We start from the raw sequence: 20,164 nt of genomic DNA on the forward strand, positions 1-20,164 counted from the left end.
TTTCTGTTTTGAAAGTATATTAAACTAATAAATAATTTCACGTGTCGATTTATACCCATATTATCTTAAGATTTATATATATTTTTATTTATTTTTCCATTAAATGAATTAATAAATTTCCATCAAATTATTATTAAAGAAAATATTTGATCTAAATTTATAACCAAGTTTAAAATTGATATCATATATTTTAATTTTGACTCACCTAAGTAATTATCAAAATTATTTATAGATACATATACCGTGAAGTGTGAGTCCTAATAATTGTATCTATCTTGAAAGAAAGAAAAGAATTGTTCATTACAAGTAATAAAGAAACTTTATCAAACGTATATCAACTATGTATGTGATATCTATCTTGTTGAATTCCAAGTTCCAAACAGAATTTCTCTTTCGAGCAATTCAAATCTCTCTTTCACTCGATGAATAAATTTATCAGTTATGTTTCGCGTTATTCTGAGCTGAAAATTGATGCTTTTAACTTTAAGCCACGTGATTCCGATGTATACATCACACTTGCATGCATTACTAGCAAGACTCGACTTCTCAATCTGATACCTAAGTTGCACCTGCATGCACACATACATGCAATTACTACCCTTGGAAAACAAAAAAATAAAAATAAAAATAAATAAATAAATTCGTAGATAATGAAAAAAAGCTTAGCCAGAAAGCATACACGGAAGTGATCGCTAAATGGAACATCGTGCAGCAGCATCACCTCATTCACAATCCACCCCTCATCACCGTTTGCTATCCGACGACATTTTTGTTGTGTGCTGGTGACTTCCCCTCCAAAGATTGAAACATGGCGATTGAACTTGTAACAGACTTGTCTTTCATAAACACCACTCTTACACTTTACCTGTTCCCAACTGGTCGCTGCATAATTCAGACAACCAGATTTCTCCATAATTTTGTGCTCCATTTCTCCTCCGTTAAACATTTCCATCACTGATGTTATCTGCACCAATACCAAATGCAGTTCCTCGTGTCAACTTCACTTGAGTTCCTAGATGCATAAAAGATTAGGGTGAAGAAAGCAAGAATTTACACAGATGGGAAGTTCAGCAGTGTAAATCTTTGACATCTTTGTATTTTCTGCATCCACAACGGATCCGGTGACCTCTTCGGTTACGATGGGTATTTCCTCTTGTTCGTGCTGCACGAATTCGGCAGTCTCTTCTTTTTGATCAGTTGTTGTTCTTGTTCTCCACAACGCCATTATCGTCCTATCGTTAATCACGTAGGGCCGGTCTTTAAGAAGAGAGAATACCATAATGGAAATCAGAAGATAGGAGGCTATTATGTCACATTAATATATACCTGCTGGTCTCATTGAAAGACGCAAAAGATTGAAAATAAAATCTTAGTCTTCCTTCTTCATCTTGGGACTTTGCGCCGTGCCTTGCATCAAGACCTCGTCCCTTTCGAAGAACTATGACTAGAGTAGGGCTAACCACTGAAGCCAGTGATGGAGGAAGCACTTGGATGTCTTCTATATCTTCCCAAAGGAAGAAAAACTTGGTCTTGTGTCCAAACAAATTGGCATAAAACCCCACAATTCTGGCTGATAGAAAGAGGCGCCCCTGCATCCACAATTTTATTTCCTGTCCTGTTTCAAGCTATGTATTGCTTCTAAACGACAAAAGGAATTGGAGTCTGTCATGCAAGTGCAGTGATAACATGTAAAGGCATGGAAATTGTAATTAGCACCTGCACAGGCAGTTTTCTCCTGACGTAACATGTGAAGTCACTTATAAGAAATTCTTCAGGTGGCAATCCAAATAGTTTTTGAAACGTTGAGTTCTTGTGAGGTGAACGAAGATTCAACTGCAAAATACCAACTATAACGTGTTTATTTTCTGTGAAAATATCAAATGTTTTTCTCTCGAGGCTTACCTTTTTGCCTACTTCCTTTTCCATCTTTGTTAAATATTCCTTAATAGTTTCAACTCCTTTGTTATTGTCCAAAAATACTCTCAAGTGCAACTTTGACTGAGAAGTCTGGGCAGGCTTTCCTTCAAGGGAGATCCACAAATCGCTTAGTTCCGCGGATGTATGTTTCAGAAAATTGATCTCAGTATGCCCGAGTGAGGCAGCCTGGTCGAAAGGCCCATCGAAATCGAAAACTTCGACATCCAACACCGATGGAGGTTCTTCCATGGCGTCAAACTCAAGTATTTCTGCATAGCATCAGAATTAAAACAGGTTAGCAGATATCTTGAGAATAAATTTAAAAGAAAATGGCCTTTCAAGAAATTACCATTCCATTGAGGATCATGAGTTTGAAGCTTGACAGAACTTGTTCTTGTCTTGCCATTGCAGGTAAAAACCACGTAAGGGTCTAAATCATTTGTTGAATCCAGGGATGCCAAATTAGCACCCTCGATCAAAGCTACGGTGAGAACCCATCCATCACCTTGAGCTTTGACTCCATGATCGCTTCCTGTTTAAAGTATCGGGTTATACATGTAAGTTTAAGTATGGATAACGTAAGGTAATAGTCACCTCTTTGCAATCTAGCCTGGATGAAGTGAGAAACCATGTTGTAAACACGCTGCAAAAGTAAAACTAAGATTCCGCTTGTGATAAGCTCTCCAAAACTATCAGGCAAATCAAGTCCATCAATTTCCAGGCCTTGGACTTGGGAAGAATCACAGAGTAGAACATGCACCATGAAAAACAAAACCATGAAAATGGTTAAAACGACAGTGAAATTCCAGAAGTACTCAATTGCCAATTCCCAATCGGACTGGTGTTCTGATTGCAAAGCTGACAGCATATGATCCTTGTCTGATAATTCCATGAGATTCAGTGTCTTCAAATTCTGAGCTAGTAAGTTAGAAAACTGATCAAAACTCTCCTTCAATCCCTGCTTAACTCCCCCTTCGATCATGCTCCTCATCATCGTGCTCTGATGGAAATTAACTCTCCATGATACTATGAGATGACAAGATTCTTCTCCTGTTTGTAGCTCCGGTCCAGGCATTATCTTGTAAAGTAATTCGATATTGAATGTACTTCCATAAGGAACTTCAGGAGTACTTACGGATACCAGGATGGCAAATTCCTGACCATTGGCTTTGATATAGGTTTGCTCTTCTGTTGCTTTAACAGCCTTTACTAACTTCGTCCCGGACTTCGTGTAAGCAATAACTCGTGTTAAGCACAAAACATCCCCGGATTTCCACGTCCAAGGCCCCTCCTGAACATCTGTTGTTCCCTGTAGTTGAGCCAGATCTTTCCTAAACTGTGAATCAGGTGCGAACAGAAGCTTATTTAGATCATATGGGGATAATGCGTACATCTGATCGAGAACGATTCCTCCCTCAAGGTTTTCGGGAACATCGTGCTCGTTGTGCTCTAACTGCATCGATTCAATTGCTTCTTCAAAGCTGCAGTCACAGGAGTGTCCCTCCTCATGATCAGATACAGTAGAGGATAAGTCCGATGGGGAATCATCGGTTCTCGAGTTTTCTTTGTTCTTATTGAAAACCTTTTCAAGCTGCCCTGCAATAGTCTTCACTATCCCTTTGGTGATTTTCAGACATGGAGCTTTGGCATTAAATATGTCTTGAGATAGTTTGCAGGTGCTTTTAAATTGGTTGCAGTCCTCGTGGTAAATGTCAGATTGTGAATAAAGAAGATGGTTGGTTGAATTCTCATGCCCTTTTCCATGCAAAGAAAGGGTTAGAAGAATTTTTCCTGCATTTATTGAGAAAAATATACTGTAAATTCATTATTGAAAAAACGAATCCTTGCTGCCTAAGTAGAATGCGAAGCATAAAGAAGCAGTCATAATTACATACTTCCATTGACAGATTCAACAAAGCAAAAAGGTATATACTGAAATCCATCCTAGTTTCATCTAGGAGACTAAACCAATATATATTTTTATAAGTTCACTGTGTCCTGGAATGGATTAATTTAAATTTATTGGCAAGTCATAACACATAAGAGATCATCATAGCATTTGCACACACACACGCACACATATATATAAATGAATAGTGGCATAAATATATACGAAGATAAAAAGAGACAAAGTAACAGGCAAAGAGCAGTAACCATCAGACTCTTGATTAATAAACTTCCCCGTATTAGGCTTGTGAAGAGAAAACCAAATGGGAGGCAAGGTTTGATTCTGTTGATCAGAGACCAAGTACAGGGGAACAGCAACTCGTCCAACCAAGTCCTTGGAAGCATTGAAGAAAGCAGAATCGTGTTGGTGAAAAAGGGAAACAAGAAGTTGATCACCGACATCGTGCACTCTGAAAACGAATTCCTCGTTCCAGACGGGGTTCGAAGTATTGGAGGAAGTCTTAGTCTTGGATTTGAACCTGCCAAGTTGTAGTTTAACGTAAGTGTCGTGAATAGCCAAGTCCTTGGCTTGCAACACGTAAACGTAAAGCCTCATGGACAGTAGTAAAGAAAAAGATTAAAATTTAAGCCAGGGGTTACGAATTTGAAGGCCAGTGTGTATTTATAATTTAAACTTCAAAGCGGTGGGGAGTGGGGAGAGATAAAAGCGAAGGTGTGAAGCCAACCATGAAATAGTCCTCAGCCTGAGAAACGTGGATACACCAGGAAAAGGACACGCAATTAGTCTGGTGTTTGTTATGCTAAAAAGTACACCGTAAGCAATAGATTAGAAAGCTGTAGAGAGAGACTAATAAGCTCATGAAATTTTATTAAAAATTCGATAATCTTTTCAGTTCTGGAAAAAAAATAATTATCTCAATTCAACTTATTGAACTAACAGAGGTATTCGTGGTGCTGGGTAGTATCCTCCCAATGATGATTCGCTGAAACTAAACACCGACGGAGTAGTTTCAACAAATAATTCAGGGAGCACTGCTTGTGGGACGAGCAAGGGAGTTGGATAATGGGGTATGCTAGAAGGTTTGGAATTTCTATGGTGATGGCGGTTGAATTATATGTGGGATTCTCGACGAGCTGAAAATGGCTTGGCAAATATATGAGGTGAAGGTCACTGTTGAATGTGATAGTTACCAATCTGTTAAATGAGATGAGGAAGAAAGTAACTTATTCTTAATTACTGAGAAGAATCCGTGAGATACTAAGTAGGGGGTTTTTACCTCAATATTATAAAATAAAAATTTATACACGAAAATAAATTGTCAGTGAGATTAATTACAAAAATGGTATATTTTTTTAGGTCGTACCTACTTGACGGGCACAACTGATTTTTTTAATATTAAATTTTTTTTTGTTTAAAAAATTATTATTATATTTTTTTCGGGTTAGTATACAACCCGTGTATATGGACGGGAAAAGCATACATACATGTTGCGCCTATCTGACAAGCTCAACTAATTGAGCCTATCTGACAGGCACGACTAGTTGTGCCTTCTTGGTAGGCGCAACTGGTGGGGCCCGCATGCATAATTTTTCTCCTATATTTTCTCCCGAAAATCAGATGAAGAACATATAGAAAATTTAGTATCAAAATAGAAGTAAGAAGAGAGGGAGAAGAAGAAAAGAAAGGAAAGCAAGAAGAAGGATAAGGTATTTTAATTTATTTATTTTTAAATAGAATGTAGAATTTTGTTAGAAATTTTATTATTTAAAAGTTTGTTAGATTAATAATTTTGTTAGCTTTTGAATAAAAAATTTTGCATTAAAAATTTTATGTAACTTTTTTGCTATTCGAAACTATTTTGAGAATTTTGAAATTTTTTTAACAGATCTAGTATTAAATATGGAGAATCAGTTTTTTGTATGCGTTTATTTTGATGGAGAAATTTTGACAACAAGCGTAGGATGTATATTTAAATGTCGCAAACAAGTAGCAATGAGATTCAATAGAAATATCTCTTTTGATGATATGAAGGAAAAAATTAGTGAAAAAATTTATAAACGTTGTGGGAGAAGGATCTTGAAACTTTTCTATAAGTTTCCAGTTTCGTCAGATCCCATAAAATTCACCGAAATGGAACTTGTAGACGATAAAGACGTATAGACAATGGTCGCTCTTTATTGTGGGACTTGGAGCAACCAAAATGCACCGATTCAGTTATTTGCTGAGTTAGCTGGTGTGGAGGAAACTGAAAATCCCACTCCATTAGGTGAAGAAGATGGAGCTCAAGAACCGTGTATGGTGGTTCCGGTATCATACGTTGGTAGTCAATCAACTATACATGGGATCGACATTGATCTTAATGCTGCACCCGAGGCTGCTATGGTTGGTGATGATGTATACCATAATAGTGATCCTTCTAATCATGAAGTCGATAGTGAAAGTGATCCCGACGTGGATGAGGTCCCGGATGATATTGACGATGAGGGCGTGAATGAGGAAGTAAATGTTAATGCGTTTTCAGTCGGGAACCAGATTCGTCGTATTGTAATACATAATAATCCTGGGGTACACATGTCTCGGATAGACCCCGATGTGGTGCATGTAGTCGAGTTCCCAGAGTACTCTGAAATACAATCTGCTCATCGGATGGCCGTATATTCTGATCCTGAGGAGTTGTTCGTGGACCAGAGATTGGAAAATAAGGAAGAGTGCGTATTTGACATTAGACGGTATAGTATGAATATATCAGTAGACTATAAAGTCATCGTGTCTAAACCGACATAATATATTAGAGAGTGTTGAAAGTCGGCAAAAGGCTGCAATTGGCGGATACGAGCTGCATTTATCCAAAAGTCGCAGATGTGGGAGATACAAAAATTTGTTGGGCCTCACACATGCACTTCATCACGTATGACAGAAGATCATCGAAAACTTGATTCCAAAACTATTTGTACGTGCATCATGCCAATGGTTGAAGACATGCTGACCATTAAAGTTTGATGATCGATTCTTTGAAATACTGAGCACGATTCCAGTATCGAGTGTCATACTGGAAGGCATCGATAGCTAAACAGATGGCAATGGAGCAATTGTACGAAGATTTCGATGCATCATATAATGAGTTGCAGGGATGGATTGCCGCTATGAGGGAGTACGTACCAGGGACTGTAACAGCCTAATTTTCAGTGGTATCGGGAATAGAGATTTGAGATCACTAAATTCGACGGGTGAGTTGAAAATTTAATAAATTAATACCTATGAGTCAAATGTGAATATAAAAGCATTTTTAAATTAGTGAATTTGGTGATTTAAAAGAATTAATTAGGTAAATTGGGTCGAGAATGAGGTATCGAGACCTCGACTTCATAAATCGAGCCATAAATATTTTTATAAATATTTATGGAGTGTTGGTGAGGTAGTAATAAAATTTAGTCAGAAACTTTTGACGTTTGGGTGGTTAATTAAATAAAAAGGACTAAATTGAAAAGGGTGTAAAAGTTGCTAAAAGGATTAAATAGCTCAATTGTCAAATGAGGAAGGACCTAAAGTGAAAATAAGCCCAAAGGAGATATTTTGGGCGCCAATAGATGAGAAAAATCAGGAAATGGGTGAAATAAGGGAAAAATTGGAAAATTGACAAAATTGGCTAAATAAAAATGGGACTAAATTGGAATATCTAGAATTCTCTTCATTTCTCTTCATATTCATCAGCTGAAAAACATCTATGGAGGAGGGTTCAAACTGGTTTTCATACTCTAGCTTCATGTAAGTTTAATTCTTGTTTTCTCCTTGACATTTTTATGTTTTTAGACTTTTACAATTGGGTCCAACTTACTATTTCATTAGTTTGTGACTCCATGTCTAATTTTTGAAGTTGTTATGGATGATTGCTGGAAGTATATGATGATTTGGCATGGAATTAGAGCTTTAAATTGTTTATATTCTGATTTTATTGAAAGAATTGAATAGAAAGTGAATGTTTGGGACCTAATTGTAAAAGAGTTTGAAGTTAGAGTTTTATGTGGAAATTATGAATCTAAATAGTTATGAAATAACTTATAATGTCTATAAAAAGTATTAATTGAGAAAATTATCTTAATTTAGGGGTTAATTGAGCAAGGACTGAATTGTATGAATTGTGAAATTTGGGGTAAAATAGAAATCAACATTTTGCACTAAAACTGTTTTGGGCAGCAGCAGCAGTTTAACTTTGAAAAATCACAAAAAATTTTATAAATCGAATTAGAGGATGAATAAAATATGAAATTAATGCTTATTGAGTCTAGTTTCTTATAAAAGAAATTATGTAAGCAATGGAATTGTAAATCATGAGATACAATAACTTTTGTGAGACAAGGTCGGAATGATTTCGGGTTCCCCTGTTCTGAATTTGGAAAATCATAAAAAATTAGATAAAAATAATTAGAGGCTTAAATTTATATTTTTATAATCCTGAATGAGTCTATTTTCAAGAGAAATAAACGAGGAAATCATTCGAATCTTGTACGAGAAGATAATTAATTTTTAGTGAAGAAGGGTCGGAACTGTCAGACAGCATAATAGGGGAGACTTCAATGAATAAACTGTATTAATTGGCCCAACCAAAAATTATGAAATTTTTATGGTAAGAATACATATGAGTCTAGTTTCTGGGAAAATTTATGGATATTAATTTGGAGTTCTGTAGCTCAAGATAAAAATAATTTAGTGACTATGACACAGATGGACAGCTTGAATATTCACACGAGTAGATAGCGAAAATTATGAATAATGTTTACCTACAAGTGTGTTGTTTATACTAAGGATGTGGATGGAGAGGAGGAGGAGGAAAATATACAAAAATATATGAATGACTCGTGTATAAATTGATCACATGCCCGATTATAATCGATAAGTGTTGGATTAGAAATGATATAATGTTTTACTTGGTATATTTATTATGAAATTATGATTATCGTTATAATACAAAAATTGAACTTGTGAGTTTATATGGCTAAATTTTAGTGATTATTTGTTAATTTTATGAATTTCATGATGTGTTATTTCATATGTGTTCATGATAAAATCGTGAATAATGTAAAAGCATGAAAATTGAATAAATGATCAAATTGAGCATTTCGATTCAAATGACAAGATGAATTGAAGGAAAAGACCATGGTTGGACCATGGCAACAAGTGATAAGTGATAGCTTCGGCTACACTTATCTGATCAAGGAAAAGTGAAAGTGATAAGTGATAGCTTCGGCTACACTTATCTGATCAATGACAAATGACAAGTGAAAAGTGGTAGCTTCAGCTACCTGATCAGTGAAAAGTGGTAGCTTCTGCTACCTGATCAGTGAAAAGTGGTAGTTCCGGCTACCTGATTAGTGAAAAATGGTAGCTCCGGCTACCTGATCAGTGAATAGTCGCAGCTTCGGCTACAAGTGACAAGTGACAAGTGATTTCCCTATAAGACCATATCTGGGATATGGCATCGGTGTGATATATGCTACTGTATAAGACCATATCTGGGATATGGCATCAGTGAGATATGTGATTCGTGTAAGACCATAGCTGGGCTATGGCATCGATATATGAATATGTGTAAGACCATAGCTAGGCTATGGCATCATTATGTGAAGATGTGTAAGACCATAGTTGAACTATGGCATCGAGAAAACGAAGTACTCAATTTCGTAAGACGTTCACTAATTTGACAAAGTTTGGTAAGTGTTACATGGAATTATGTGATATAAGGAAGTACGAGTTGATAAGATACGAGTATAGGACTTGGTTGATAAATGAATTCATTTGTGATTATATAATTGTTCATCTTGAATGTACTGTTCATATGTATTGATAATTCAAATGTTTTAATGAATAAAATTCCAATATGGAATAAATTGAACACGAGACAAATAATTATGAAATTGAACTCAGAATTCATGAAAATGACGGTTATTGATATATGGAGACATGAGACATTGATATATGAATATGGAAAATGTTTGATAAATGTGTTTATTCATAATTATAGAATTATATACCTCATGTGTACTATTTGCATAAAGATGATATTTCAAATACTTTGGTTATTTAAGCTTAAATAGGAAATAGTCTGAAATCAAGATAAGTTGTTATGAAAATATATTTAGATTACAGAGATATGGTTGATATATGTTGTATGATTACATAACGTGAAATTCTGTATATATATGAGAAATTGAATGAGAATTAAGCCCATACGAGTGTCTTGTTATTTATATGAAGTGTACGACTGACAAGGGTGATGAAGTTATAAACAGAGAGTTACACGGGTTGAAAACACGAGCGTGTGACTCTCCAAAGTGTGAAAATTTTCTAAGTGTTGCAAAAGTTTCATATGTTTACGGTTTGGTCCCGAACCACCCTGAATGTATGTTTTGGGCCCCGTAGGCCCATATAAGGGACGTTAAGCATATGTATGAAAGTTTTTAATTTAGAAAAAAATTTTATGGTTGATTTTTTTTTTACATGATTGATCATATTAAGTTTGGTAATGTCTCGTACCCTATTCTAGGCTTGAAATACGGGTAAGGGGTGTTACATTTAGTGGTATTGAGTTGTAGACACGACCTTATTACGGCCCGGATGAGTAACTACAACCAAGAAAAAGAATTTTTCAACGGATGTTCTGGACGGTTGATCCATGTGTGGAAATATATATGATTGGTGACTAATTGATGCCAAGAATGACATCCGGTAAAGTGCTCACAATTGCAGCAGTATGAGGCATCCGCCTACGTCCATCGCAGAAGGATCTGTCGTCTGACAAAGTTCTCGATACAACATGGCTAACACTGCGGACCCCCAACTTGATGAACAGGTGTTATGCAAATTAGATAATAGGGGTAAGTACATCAAGTGAACAGTACTGCTGTTTGATTCTGTCATAAGTAAACCCCTTATAAGGTGCATAATGTAAGCTCGAACGGCCTGCATCACCTCCCGTTCATTGGCAATACTTGGCAAATACTCAAAATTGGCCTTTAGCCATGACAACCTCAAACTGGCAAATTTCCCCTCACTTGGCGAGCGTCCAAGTAATTTATAGCAAAGGGTTGCCGGCCTGGACATCGAACTTACGCCCGTGACCGCGTTCCCGTTGATGGGGATTCCGAGTTGTACTGCAACGTCTTCTAGAGTGATGGTGCACTCCCCGTATGGCAAATGAAATGTGTGGGTCTCCGGACGCCATCGCTCGACTAAAGCGGAAATCAAGTCATATCGCAGATCAAAAGTTCGGATCAATGCTGCTGATCCGAACCCGGCTAACTCCAAGAACGGTATTAGGCGTTCATCTGGCTGAAACCTTATACTATTAACACGGCCTCTCAATACGCGGTACGGCTCCTGACATTATTATATTAGCGAAATAATTAATACAGTATAATTTAATTCAACAAATAACATGACTATGAAATAAAAATTTTATTACCATCTCCTTAATGGTACTTGATATGTGATTTGTATTATTAATCAAATAACCCATTTGTTACAAATCTGCAATTAAAAAAATTGAATTCATTTTTCTTATTTCAAAAGATAAAATAAATTATTTCAAATTTTAGAAATAAACACGGTAAATATCTCATAATTTCTCATTTTTACCTACAATTTTTTTATGTTAGATAACAATAATAATATAATTAAAAACATATAAACTATCGAAATATAAAAAACATACTAATTAAAAAAAAACTAGAAACATACCTAATTAGAAGAACTTCCAAATAACCTATAAAATTATATAACAACAAATTTAATCGACATTTTAATAAATCAATAAAATTATCAAATAAATATATAATAATATAAAATTACATTATATAAAAATTACATTAAAAATCACAAAACACTAAACTGTAAATGCTAACAATTTATAATCATATACTAATACAAATTAACTATAAAATTATTTATTTAAATACATTACTAAAAAAATCACAATACACTAATACACACTAAACCACTAAACACTAACAATATATAACCTAATCTTAAATTACTAATAAAATAGCTATAAAAATATATTTTTAAATATATTACTAAAAAAATCACAATACACTAATACACTAAACCACTAAACACTAACAATTTATATAACCTAGACTTAAATTACTAATAAAATAGCTATAAAAATATTTTTTAAAATATATTACTAAAAAATTACAATACACAAATACACTAAACCACTAAACACTAACAATTTATGTAACCTAATCTTAAATTACTAATAAAATAGCTATAAAATTATTTTTTAAAATATATTACTAAAAAATCACAATACACTAATACACTAAACTACTAAACACTAACAATTTATATAACCTAATCAACTATAAAATTATTTTTTAAAAATATATTATTACTAAAAAATCACAATACACTAATACACTAAACACTAACAATTTGTAACTTAATCCCATAAATTATTAACAAAACAAATAACTATAACAAAATACAAAAATTAATAATTTATAACCTAATCATAAACTACTAACAAAATAATTATACATTTTTTTAAATTTATATTGGTAAAACTCACAAAACACCATAATTTTATAATAAATTACTAAAATAATGCATTACCCTTTTTTTTTTCTTCTTCTTCATTTTTCTTCTCCTTCTCCTTTCTCTCTTTTCTTTCTCACAATCGGTGGCTGCTTTAATATTGGGGGACCACGCTTATAAGGTCCCCATAAATTTTTTTTTCCCATGAGTGAAATGACTCATGCATGAGAAAAAATGGGCAGCATGCAGAGACAAGGCAGCAGCAGCAGGTGGAGCGGCAGCAGCAGCTAGGTGGGGGTGTCGTGCCTACCTGAAGGCTCGACCCGTTTCAGGTATTTTTTACCCGTATAAAACTCGTATTTTTACATATATATTAATATAAATATTTAAAAAATAATATAATAATAATTTTTTAAACGAAAAAAATTAATATTAAAAAAATCGGTTGTGCTTGTCAGGTAGGCACGGCCTAAAAAAATATATCATTTTCGTAATTAATCTGGCTGACAACCTATTTTCGTGTATAATTTTTTTTTTTATAATATTGAGGTAAAAACCCACTAAATAGACTTTGATAACTCAAGTTTATACATGTAGGTAATGAAGGGCTACTAACTAAATTTTTAAAAAGTAATAAAATGATAATTGAATTATTTAAAAATTTATTTAAGTTATTGAATTATTTTAAAAAAATTGATTCATTAGATTTTTAAAATTTTTTAAAAAAGTTTAATTAGAGAGTTCTAAACAATAGTTCCACGATTCGTATGATTGATTGATGTCTATCAACAGGTAGAAAAAGTTTTTGAATTTTTTATAGATTCATGGTGTTTAAAGTAATTTCATAAAAATAACGGAACTATAGAAGAGAAAAAGAAGAAGAGATTTCGATTAGTGCAAATGATACAAACAGAGAAGCTATACAATAATAATTTTAACGGCTCAATAACTTAAATGAAAAGTTTTAAATAATTTTATAAGAATTTCAAAATGTTTTAAAATTAAGTAATTAAAATGTAAATTAGAGATATTTGGTACAATTTAACCAAAGAAAAATAAAATTGATGGATCGGTGAGCTTTGAACCCAAATTCGAACAAATTCTAATCTGCTTTGGACAAATTAGCAGGCTACATGAGCCGAAAGGAATACTAGAAGGCCCAAAAGGCAAGCAAATTTAAACCGCCACGCCAGTGGCACAAGTTCATAATTTGAAAATTAATTAAATTTAAAAATTAAAAGAAGAGAAGATGCTACAGTTCCCGGCGTTCATGACGCAGTTCCCGTCGACGATGAGGACTATTCCGTCGTCACTTTTGCTTCCTTCTCAATGGCCTCAACCCCACAACGAAGAGCTCCTCCTCGCCATGGAGGAATCTAATCTCGAAGACAAGGTACTTTCAAATTTCCCAATCCCCTCTCTTCTAGGGATTTTCCCCTCTCACATAAATCATACAATTGGTATAATAAAAAGTAACTGTGCACTAACCACTTTCTCGGAAATAGGCAAACGATTTTTTTATTGCTGAAGAATTTATGAAAATAATCACTTAATTTAAATTACGCATATTTTAATGAATGCCCATCCTTCATACTGTGTTTATAAGAGATTTGTAATGCTAAATTAGAGGACTGTTTCCCCCCCCCCCCCCCGCCCTTGAAATATCAAATATGAAGTATTTGAAACATGGAGGTCCTCTTTGCTATTTAAATTGGAGCACTGATACAGCTATGTTTGTCTTTCTGGCGATTTAGTGGATGTGCTATGTGATGGATTTTGTAGAGACAAGCTACTCCATAAAATTCTTAGCCTCTATTTAACAAGAATTTAATAGCAACATTCTTTTCTTGTTTACCAAAGTTGATGATAGAATTTCATGTAGTAATGCTGTGCTATTGATATGATCAGTGTTTAAGTTTTTAAAGGAAATAGGATGCTATTGTAATTCATTTGAACAAGTTACAGTAAGGACATTAATTCTACTTGCTCAAAAGGAGCACTAATAATGTTAAAAAAAATACCTTGTTTTCTAAAAGATTCTATGCTTCGGGGTTCGGAACTTGACGCTGAATGCATGTCACCGAACCAGGATTTAACAGATAACATGTGTCAAAAACCATGCTTTCATATACTTTTGGTTTTCCTAGTTCTTCCCTTCATAGTTGCTAGGTTGCGAGGATAATGGTTTTTTGCTGAGAAGTGGAGGCAAGTACTAAGAAGTGCACTGGACCTTGGATATGCCGGAGCTTAACTTGAAAATGGTTTAGCTGGTGATTACATGTTTTGCAGTTCCCTACACGGTTGAGTGCAATCAACTGGAGAAAACTTTTTTCCTCTCACCCTGTCATTGTGTTGTTTCTTTCTTAATTATAATGTTGGATTACAAGTAGTTTATGAATCAGTAACGCTCATCTCCTTACCATATAACTCAACATGAGCATGTAATCAGATTGTCAGAAGTTTGTAGAAGCTGATGTTTATCTAGGTGTGGGTTTCATATGTTTGCCAGTGATGGTTTTGTTAACGCTTGTATAATTAATTTTTGCAGTTGAACGAAATCAGGGATACTAACAGAAATTTGGTTGTGATTGGGAAGACAACTGCTGATAATGATAAAGAAGACGATAATGATGCGGATGATGATGATGCTGACAATGCAGAAGAATCTGAGGGTGAGGAGTTTGAGCAAGAAACTGGTTGAAAACTATATTCTCTCCGGTTGTCTTGCTTACCTCTTATTTAAAAATCCCAGTCGTTAGTCTCTGTAAAAGTTCTAGTAAAGACTTGAGAATTAAGATAACCATTAATGCTATTTTATGTTCCCACAAAGCCAGTTTCGGGCATGTAGTTCTTGCAAGCTTCAATCAGAGTAATTCGATTTAGATTTTCAATTTACACTTATTTTGAACCCTTTTTTAGTCATGGAAAACGATTTTAATTTCTATAATAATTTGATTATTTCGAATCCTTGGTACTTAAATGTGTATTTTCAGTTTTCAATTTTTTGAGGTTTATTCTTTTTAATATGTGATGGTCTAATTTAAGAATAAGGACAAGGTGTTATTTTTTGGAGGTATATCAAAAAAACCAAATTTAATGAAAGAAGTTGACTGATGAAATAAGAAATATTGACCAATGAAAGAAATGAAGTATTCATAATGACACTGTAAAACCCAAAATCAAACCGTACCATAAAATCGTTTTAAGGCTAATTTGAGACACAAAACGGTTTAGAGTAGGAAGGGATTTTGGGTGAGAAATAAGACAGATCCAGCAATGCTAAGCAAAGACCGAGCGTGCAATAATGGTGATAAGTTGAGGCGGCTAATACTAATCTAACCAAATCAACAATTAATAGAATGCACACCTTTTTCTTCTATTTTATTTTACAAATAGTCATCGTCAGCTTATAGACTTTGTTTTTTCAGAATCACCCAACTATCACCGGACACACATGAAGCTGCTCCAATGTCCCCACTCCCAGCCTCTCCGTCGTCCACTGCTCCTCCTCCTCCTCCTCGTCATATTAGTCTCCCCCACTTCTGCTCTCGACTTCCTCTTCAATTCCTTCACTACCGCCGTCAACGCCACCAATCTCACCCTCATTAACGACGCCCGAATCGACACCTCCACCATCCGCCTCACCAACGACTCCAACCCCCTCTCTTATGGCCGCGCCTTTTACCCCACCACCCTTCGCATGATCCCAACTTCTAATTCCTCAACCCTCTCTTCCTTCTCAACGGCCTTCGTTTTCTCAGTCCTACCGCAAATCTCCACCAGCCCCGGTTTTGGCCTCTGCTTCGTCGTTTCCAACTCCACTTCCCCTCCAGGCGCTCTCGCCAGCCAATACTTTGGCATCTTCACCAACGCCACCTCTCCTACCGTGGCTCCCCTTCTAGCAGTTGAGTTCGACACCGGTCAAAACCCCGAATTCAATGACCCCGACGGTAATCATATCGGGATCGATTTAAACAGTATTATATCTGCTCAAACAGCTACAGCTCAGTATTTTAATTCTTCCAATGGAAGTTTCGTTCCCCTTAACATGCGAACGGGCCAAAATGTTCATGCTTGGATTGATTTCGATGGTTCAAATTTCGAGATCAACGTCACTGTTGCTCCCGTCGGCGTTTCCAAACCCTCTACGCCAACGCTTAATTATAAAGATCCCGTGATTGCTAACTATGTCGCTAGTGAAATGTTTGTTGGGTTCTCAGCGTCCAAGACTCAGTGGGTTGAGGCACAGAGGATTTTAGCTTGGAGCTTCAGCGATACGGGTGTTCTTAGAGAGATTAACACGACTGGTTTGCCTGAGTTTTTCATAGAATCATCATCATCTTCTTTGTCATCTGGGGTTGTTGCTGGAATCGTAATCGGCTGTGTTGCTTTTGTAATTATCTGCGGATCTGGGTGTTATTTTGTTTGGAGGAAAAAGTTCAGGGAAGAAAGTGAAGAAGAGATTGAAGATTGGGAACTCGAGTATTGGCCTCATAGATTTTCTTACGATGAGCTTAAACAAGCCACCAATGGATTTTCCAACGAAAATCTTCTAGGCGCCGGTGGGTTTGGTCGTGTTTTTAAGGCGACGCTTCCAAATACGACGGAGGTCGCGGTTAAGAGCGTGAACCATGATTCCAAGCAAGGATTAAGAGAGTTCATGGCTGAGATCGAAAGTATGGGAAGGCTCCAACATAAGAATCTTGTTCAAATGCGAGGTTGGTGTCGAAAAGGAAATGAACTCATGCTTGTTTATGATTACATGCCTAACGGAAGCCTTAACCGGTGGATTTTCGACAAACCGGAGAAGCTCCTAGGTTGGAAACAGCGGCTTTTGGTTTTGGCCGACGTGGCCGAGGGTTTGAATTATCTGCACCATGGCTGGGACCAAGTTGTTGTTCATAGAGATATCAAATCAAGCAACATTTTGTTGGATTCTGAAATGAGAGGAAGGCTTGGAGATTTTGGATTGGCTAAATTGTACGAACACGGACAAGTTCCCAATACAACGAGGGTGGTGGGAACTTTGGGTTACTTGGCACCTGAATTGGCCACGGTCGCGGTTCCTACGGCGTCTAGCGATGTTTACAGCTTTGGGGTAGTGGTTTTGGAAGTGGTGTGTGGGCGACGACCGCTGGAGATGGCATTGGAGAAGGAAGAAGAGCAAGTGTTGATTGATTGGGTGAGATGGCTGTATGGAGAAGGGAGGCTGAGGGAGGCGGCGGACGCGAGGGTTCGAGAGGAATACGAGGGTGAGGAAGTGGAGATGATGTTGAAGCTTGGGTTGGCTTGTTGTCACCCTGATCCTTCGAGGAGACCCACGATGAAGGAGGTGGTGGCGGTTTTGGTTGGGGAGGAAGTGGGTGCTGCTCCGGCTGAGTTGTTGAATGAATTAGCTCGTTTTGGTGGTAGTGGCAGCGGCAGTGGCCGAGAAGATTTTAGGGAGGAAGCGCCACCAGTATGAATACGGTTTTGCCCTCTTTTTTTCTATCAACTTGAATTAATTTTTGGGAATAATAATGAGAGTGGGTGGAGCATTGTTGACTTTATTATTATTTGTAGGGTTCTTGTACACACGGCAATTTGATTAAAGTTTTGTCATTAATGATATTTTATTGAAGTATTATTTTAATAATTTATGTCTGTGCTGACTGCTGAATGTCGAATGTGTGGGTCAAAATCTTTTATCAATTAAGAGTTTGGAAGGCTGGTGGAGTTTTATAATTTTTTTTTTGGTAAAAAAGAAAAGATAAATTATCAAATGCATCAAAGCAGCACTTTCTTTATCTTTTTGTGGGTTTTTTACCCAATTGGGTTAAAAAAAAATTTAAAATATTAAAATAGGGTATCAGATACATTATTTACGGAAATGGGTTGTTTTTTTGGGTCGAGCCTACCTGACAGGCGCGACTCATTTTTTTAATAATATAATTTATTTATTTTTTTAAATATTATTTTTTTATTATATTTTAATAATTTTTAAAATTTTAAAATTCAGTCGGGTCAAAATCGGGTCAAGCCAGACCCGGAGGCGCGACCAGTCGCTCCTGCTGCAGAGGCGCGACCAGTCGCTCCTGCTGCAAAGGCGCGACTCCCCTGCAGCCCGCCACGTGTCCCTGCCCCCCACCCCCCATGCCACCTGTAGAAACAGAGAGAAAAAAATAAAATGTTATAATGGGGGACCATATAAGCACCGGTCCCCAATTTTTTGATGCAGCAAAGAGAAAAAGAAGAAGAAGAAGAAAAAGAAGAAGAAGAAGAAGGAGGAGGAGAAAGAAGAAAAATGTTAGTAATTTTTTATAATTATTTTAAGATTAAAATGTTAGTAGTTTAGTGTTATGTGATAATTTTAGTGTTTGTAATTATTTTAAAATTAAAAAAATTACATTTCAAAAAAAGTAAAATATTAGTAATTTAAGAGTGTTATGTAATTATTGTGCTTGAATATAGTTTATTAATTGCTAATTTTTGTTTTTGTTTTTGTTTTAATACTACTTGTCAAGTCTTGCTTTATTTGTTTTTAATTTAAACTTTTTTTGTTGAATTTTCAAGTCCATGATTTTGTTTTACTTTTATCTAACATCCTATTTTGGTGTTTTAATTTTTTTAATCTAGTTGGGTAAAAAACCCCATTATTTTGTCATTGATGCTCGATTTTGATAGCTTGATGACAGCCTCCCTTTTAAATAAATAGATAAAAAAATAAATATTTTGCCGTTATTGTCCATTTTCGGATTTACTTGGAATCAATATTTTTGTATTTTATTTTAAAAAACTTTACTAGCATTCATTTCATTGTTAACAAAAAGTGAGAAATATAGTGGCTAATACATTCTAAAAATAAAATAAAAATTTATACCTATGTAAAATGTATAAACTTGAGAGTTAATCTTTTCAAATATTTTTAAATTATAATTTAATTTAATTTCAAACTTTTAAAATTAATTAAATTTACCTATGTAAAGTGTTAAAAATAATTCTTTTAAATTTTATAAAATTTAATCAAAACTTAAGGAAAAATAAAATATTTTTAAGAGTAAAATAGACTATTAATAAATTATGCTTATATTTTAACTTGTATAAAACACATAACAAGAGAATTAATATATATTAAAGAATTAAACACATTAATATAAATGATATGTTAAAATGCATTTGGCTTTATGATTGGAAGTAATGTAGTACTTTATGTTGAATAGATGCATAATTGACTAGTTGAAAGTGAGTATATGAGAAATAAGTTACTTTGAATATGGAAAGATGTTGAATAAACGATCTAAAGAGAGTAAGAAATAGAATTAAATAATTCAAGAGAGTAAGAAATTTTAATGTAATTTTGATATAATGTAAATTTATAATTTTATTTATTTGATAATTTTCATTGCAGATTTGCAGCAAATGGGTTCGTTGATTGATAATGAAAATAAGGGTCACATATCGAGTAACATTAATGAGATGGTAATGAAAATTTTATTTGATAGTCACATTATTTGTTGAATGAAATTATATTGTATTAACCATTTCGTAAATATAATAATCTCAGGTCGAGTACCGCGTATTGAGGGGTCGTATTTATAATGTAGGGTTTCAGCCGGATGAACGCGTAATACCGTTCTTAGAGTTAGCGGGGTTCGGATCAGCAGCATTGATCCGGACTTTTGATCTGCGATATGACTTAATTTCTGCTTTAGTCGAGCGATGGCGTCCGGAGACGCACACATTTCATTTGCCATGCGGGGAGTGCACCATAACTTTAGAGGACGTTGCAGTACAGCTAGGGCTCCCCATCGACGGGAACGTGGT

The 20,164-nt window shown here is 35.1% G+C and overlaps 4 protein-coding genes across 4 annotated transcripts; 2 read left to right on the forward strand and 2 right to left on the reverse strand.

The window, feature by feature from the left end:
- Positions 1 to 255: 255 nt before the first annotated feature.
- LOC108477440 (C2 and GRAM domain-containing protein At5g50170) lies at positions 256 to 4,451 on the reverse strand. Its single transcript, XM_017779984.2, has 9 exons — positions 4,072 to 4,451; positions 2,512 to 3,708; positions 2,267 to 2,449; positions 1,903 to 2,186; positions 1,717 to 1,833; positions 1,327 to 1,589; positions 1,055 to 1,232; positions 680 to 964; positions 256 to 569 (listed from the first exon to the last, which is right to left on the reverse strand). The coding sequence occupies exons 1-9, from the start codon at positions 4,418 to 4,420 to the stop codon at positions 354 to 356; spliced, it is 3,072 nt and encodes a 1,023-aa protein (XP_017635473.1). The 5' UTR covers positions 4,421 to 4,451; the 3' UTR covers positions 256 to 353.
- A 6,072-nt stretch (positions 4,452 to 10,523) lies between these two features.
- LOC128285522 (protein MAINTENANCE OF MERISTEMS-like) lies at positions 10,524 to 11,339 on the reverse strand. Its single transcript, XM_053022990.1, has 3 exons — positions 11,286 to 11,339; positions 10,707 to 11,200; positions 10,524 to 10,647 (listed from the first exon to the last, which is right to left on the reverse strand). Exons 1-3 carry the CDS (start codon positions 11,337 to 11,339, stop codon positions 10,524 to 10,526), a joined length of 672 nt encoding a protein of 223 aa, XP_052878950.1.
- Positions 11,340 to 13,547: 2,208 nt separating this feature from the next.
- Positions 13,548 to 15,326, forward strand: LOC108478363 (uncharacterized). The gene is made up of 2 exons (XM_017780815.2): positions 13,548 to 13,754; positions 14,910 to 15,326. The coding sequence occupies exons 1-2, from the start codon at positions 13,611 to 13,613 to the stop codon at positions 15,060 to 15,062; spliced, it is 297 nt and encodes a 98-aa protein (XP_017636304.1). The 5' UTR covers positions 13,548 to 13,610; the 3' UTR covers positions 15,063 to 15,326.
- A 112-nt stretch (positions 15,327 to 15,438) lies between these two features.
- On the forward strand, positions 15,439 to 17,996 carry LOC108477008 (L-type lectin-domain containing receptor kinase S.1). Its single transcript, XM_017779413.2, has one exon. It carries the CDS (start codon positions 15,816 to 15,818, stop codon positions 17,823 to 17,825), a length of 2,010 nt encoding a protein of 669 aa, XP_017634902.1. The 5' UTR covers positions 15,439 to 15,815; the 3' UTR covers positions 17,826 to 17,996.
- The last annotated feature ends 2,168 nt before the right edge of the window (positions 17,997 to 20,164 follow it).

The sequence above is a fragment of the Gossypium arboreum genome, chromosome 12 (genome assembly GCF_025698485.1).
Source record: "Gossypium arboreum isolate Shixiya-1 chromosome 12, ASM2569848v2, whole genome shotgun sequence".
NCBI classification, from domain to species: domain Eukaryota; kingdom Viridiplantae; phylum Streptophyta; class Magnoliopsida; order Malvales; family Malvaceae; genus Gossypium; species Gossypium arboreum.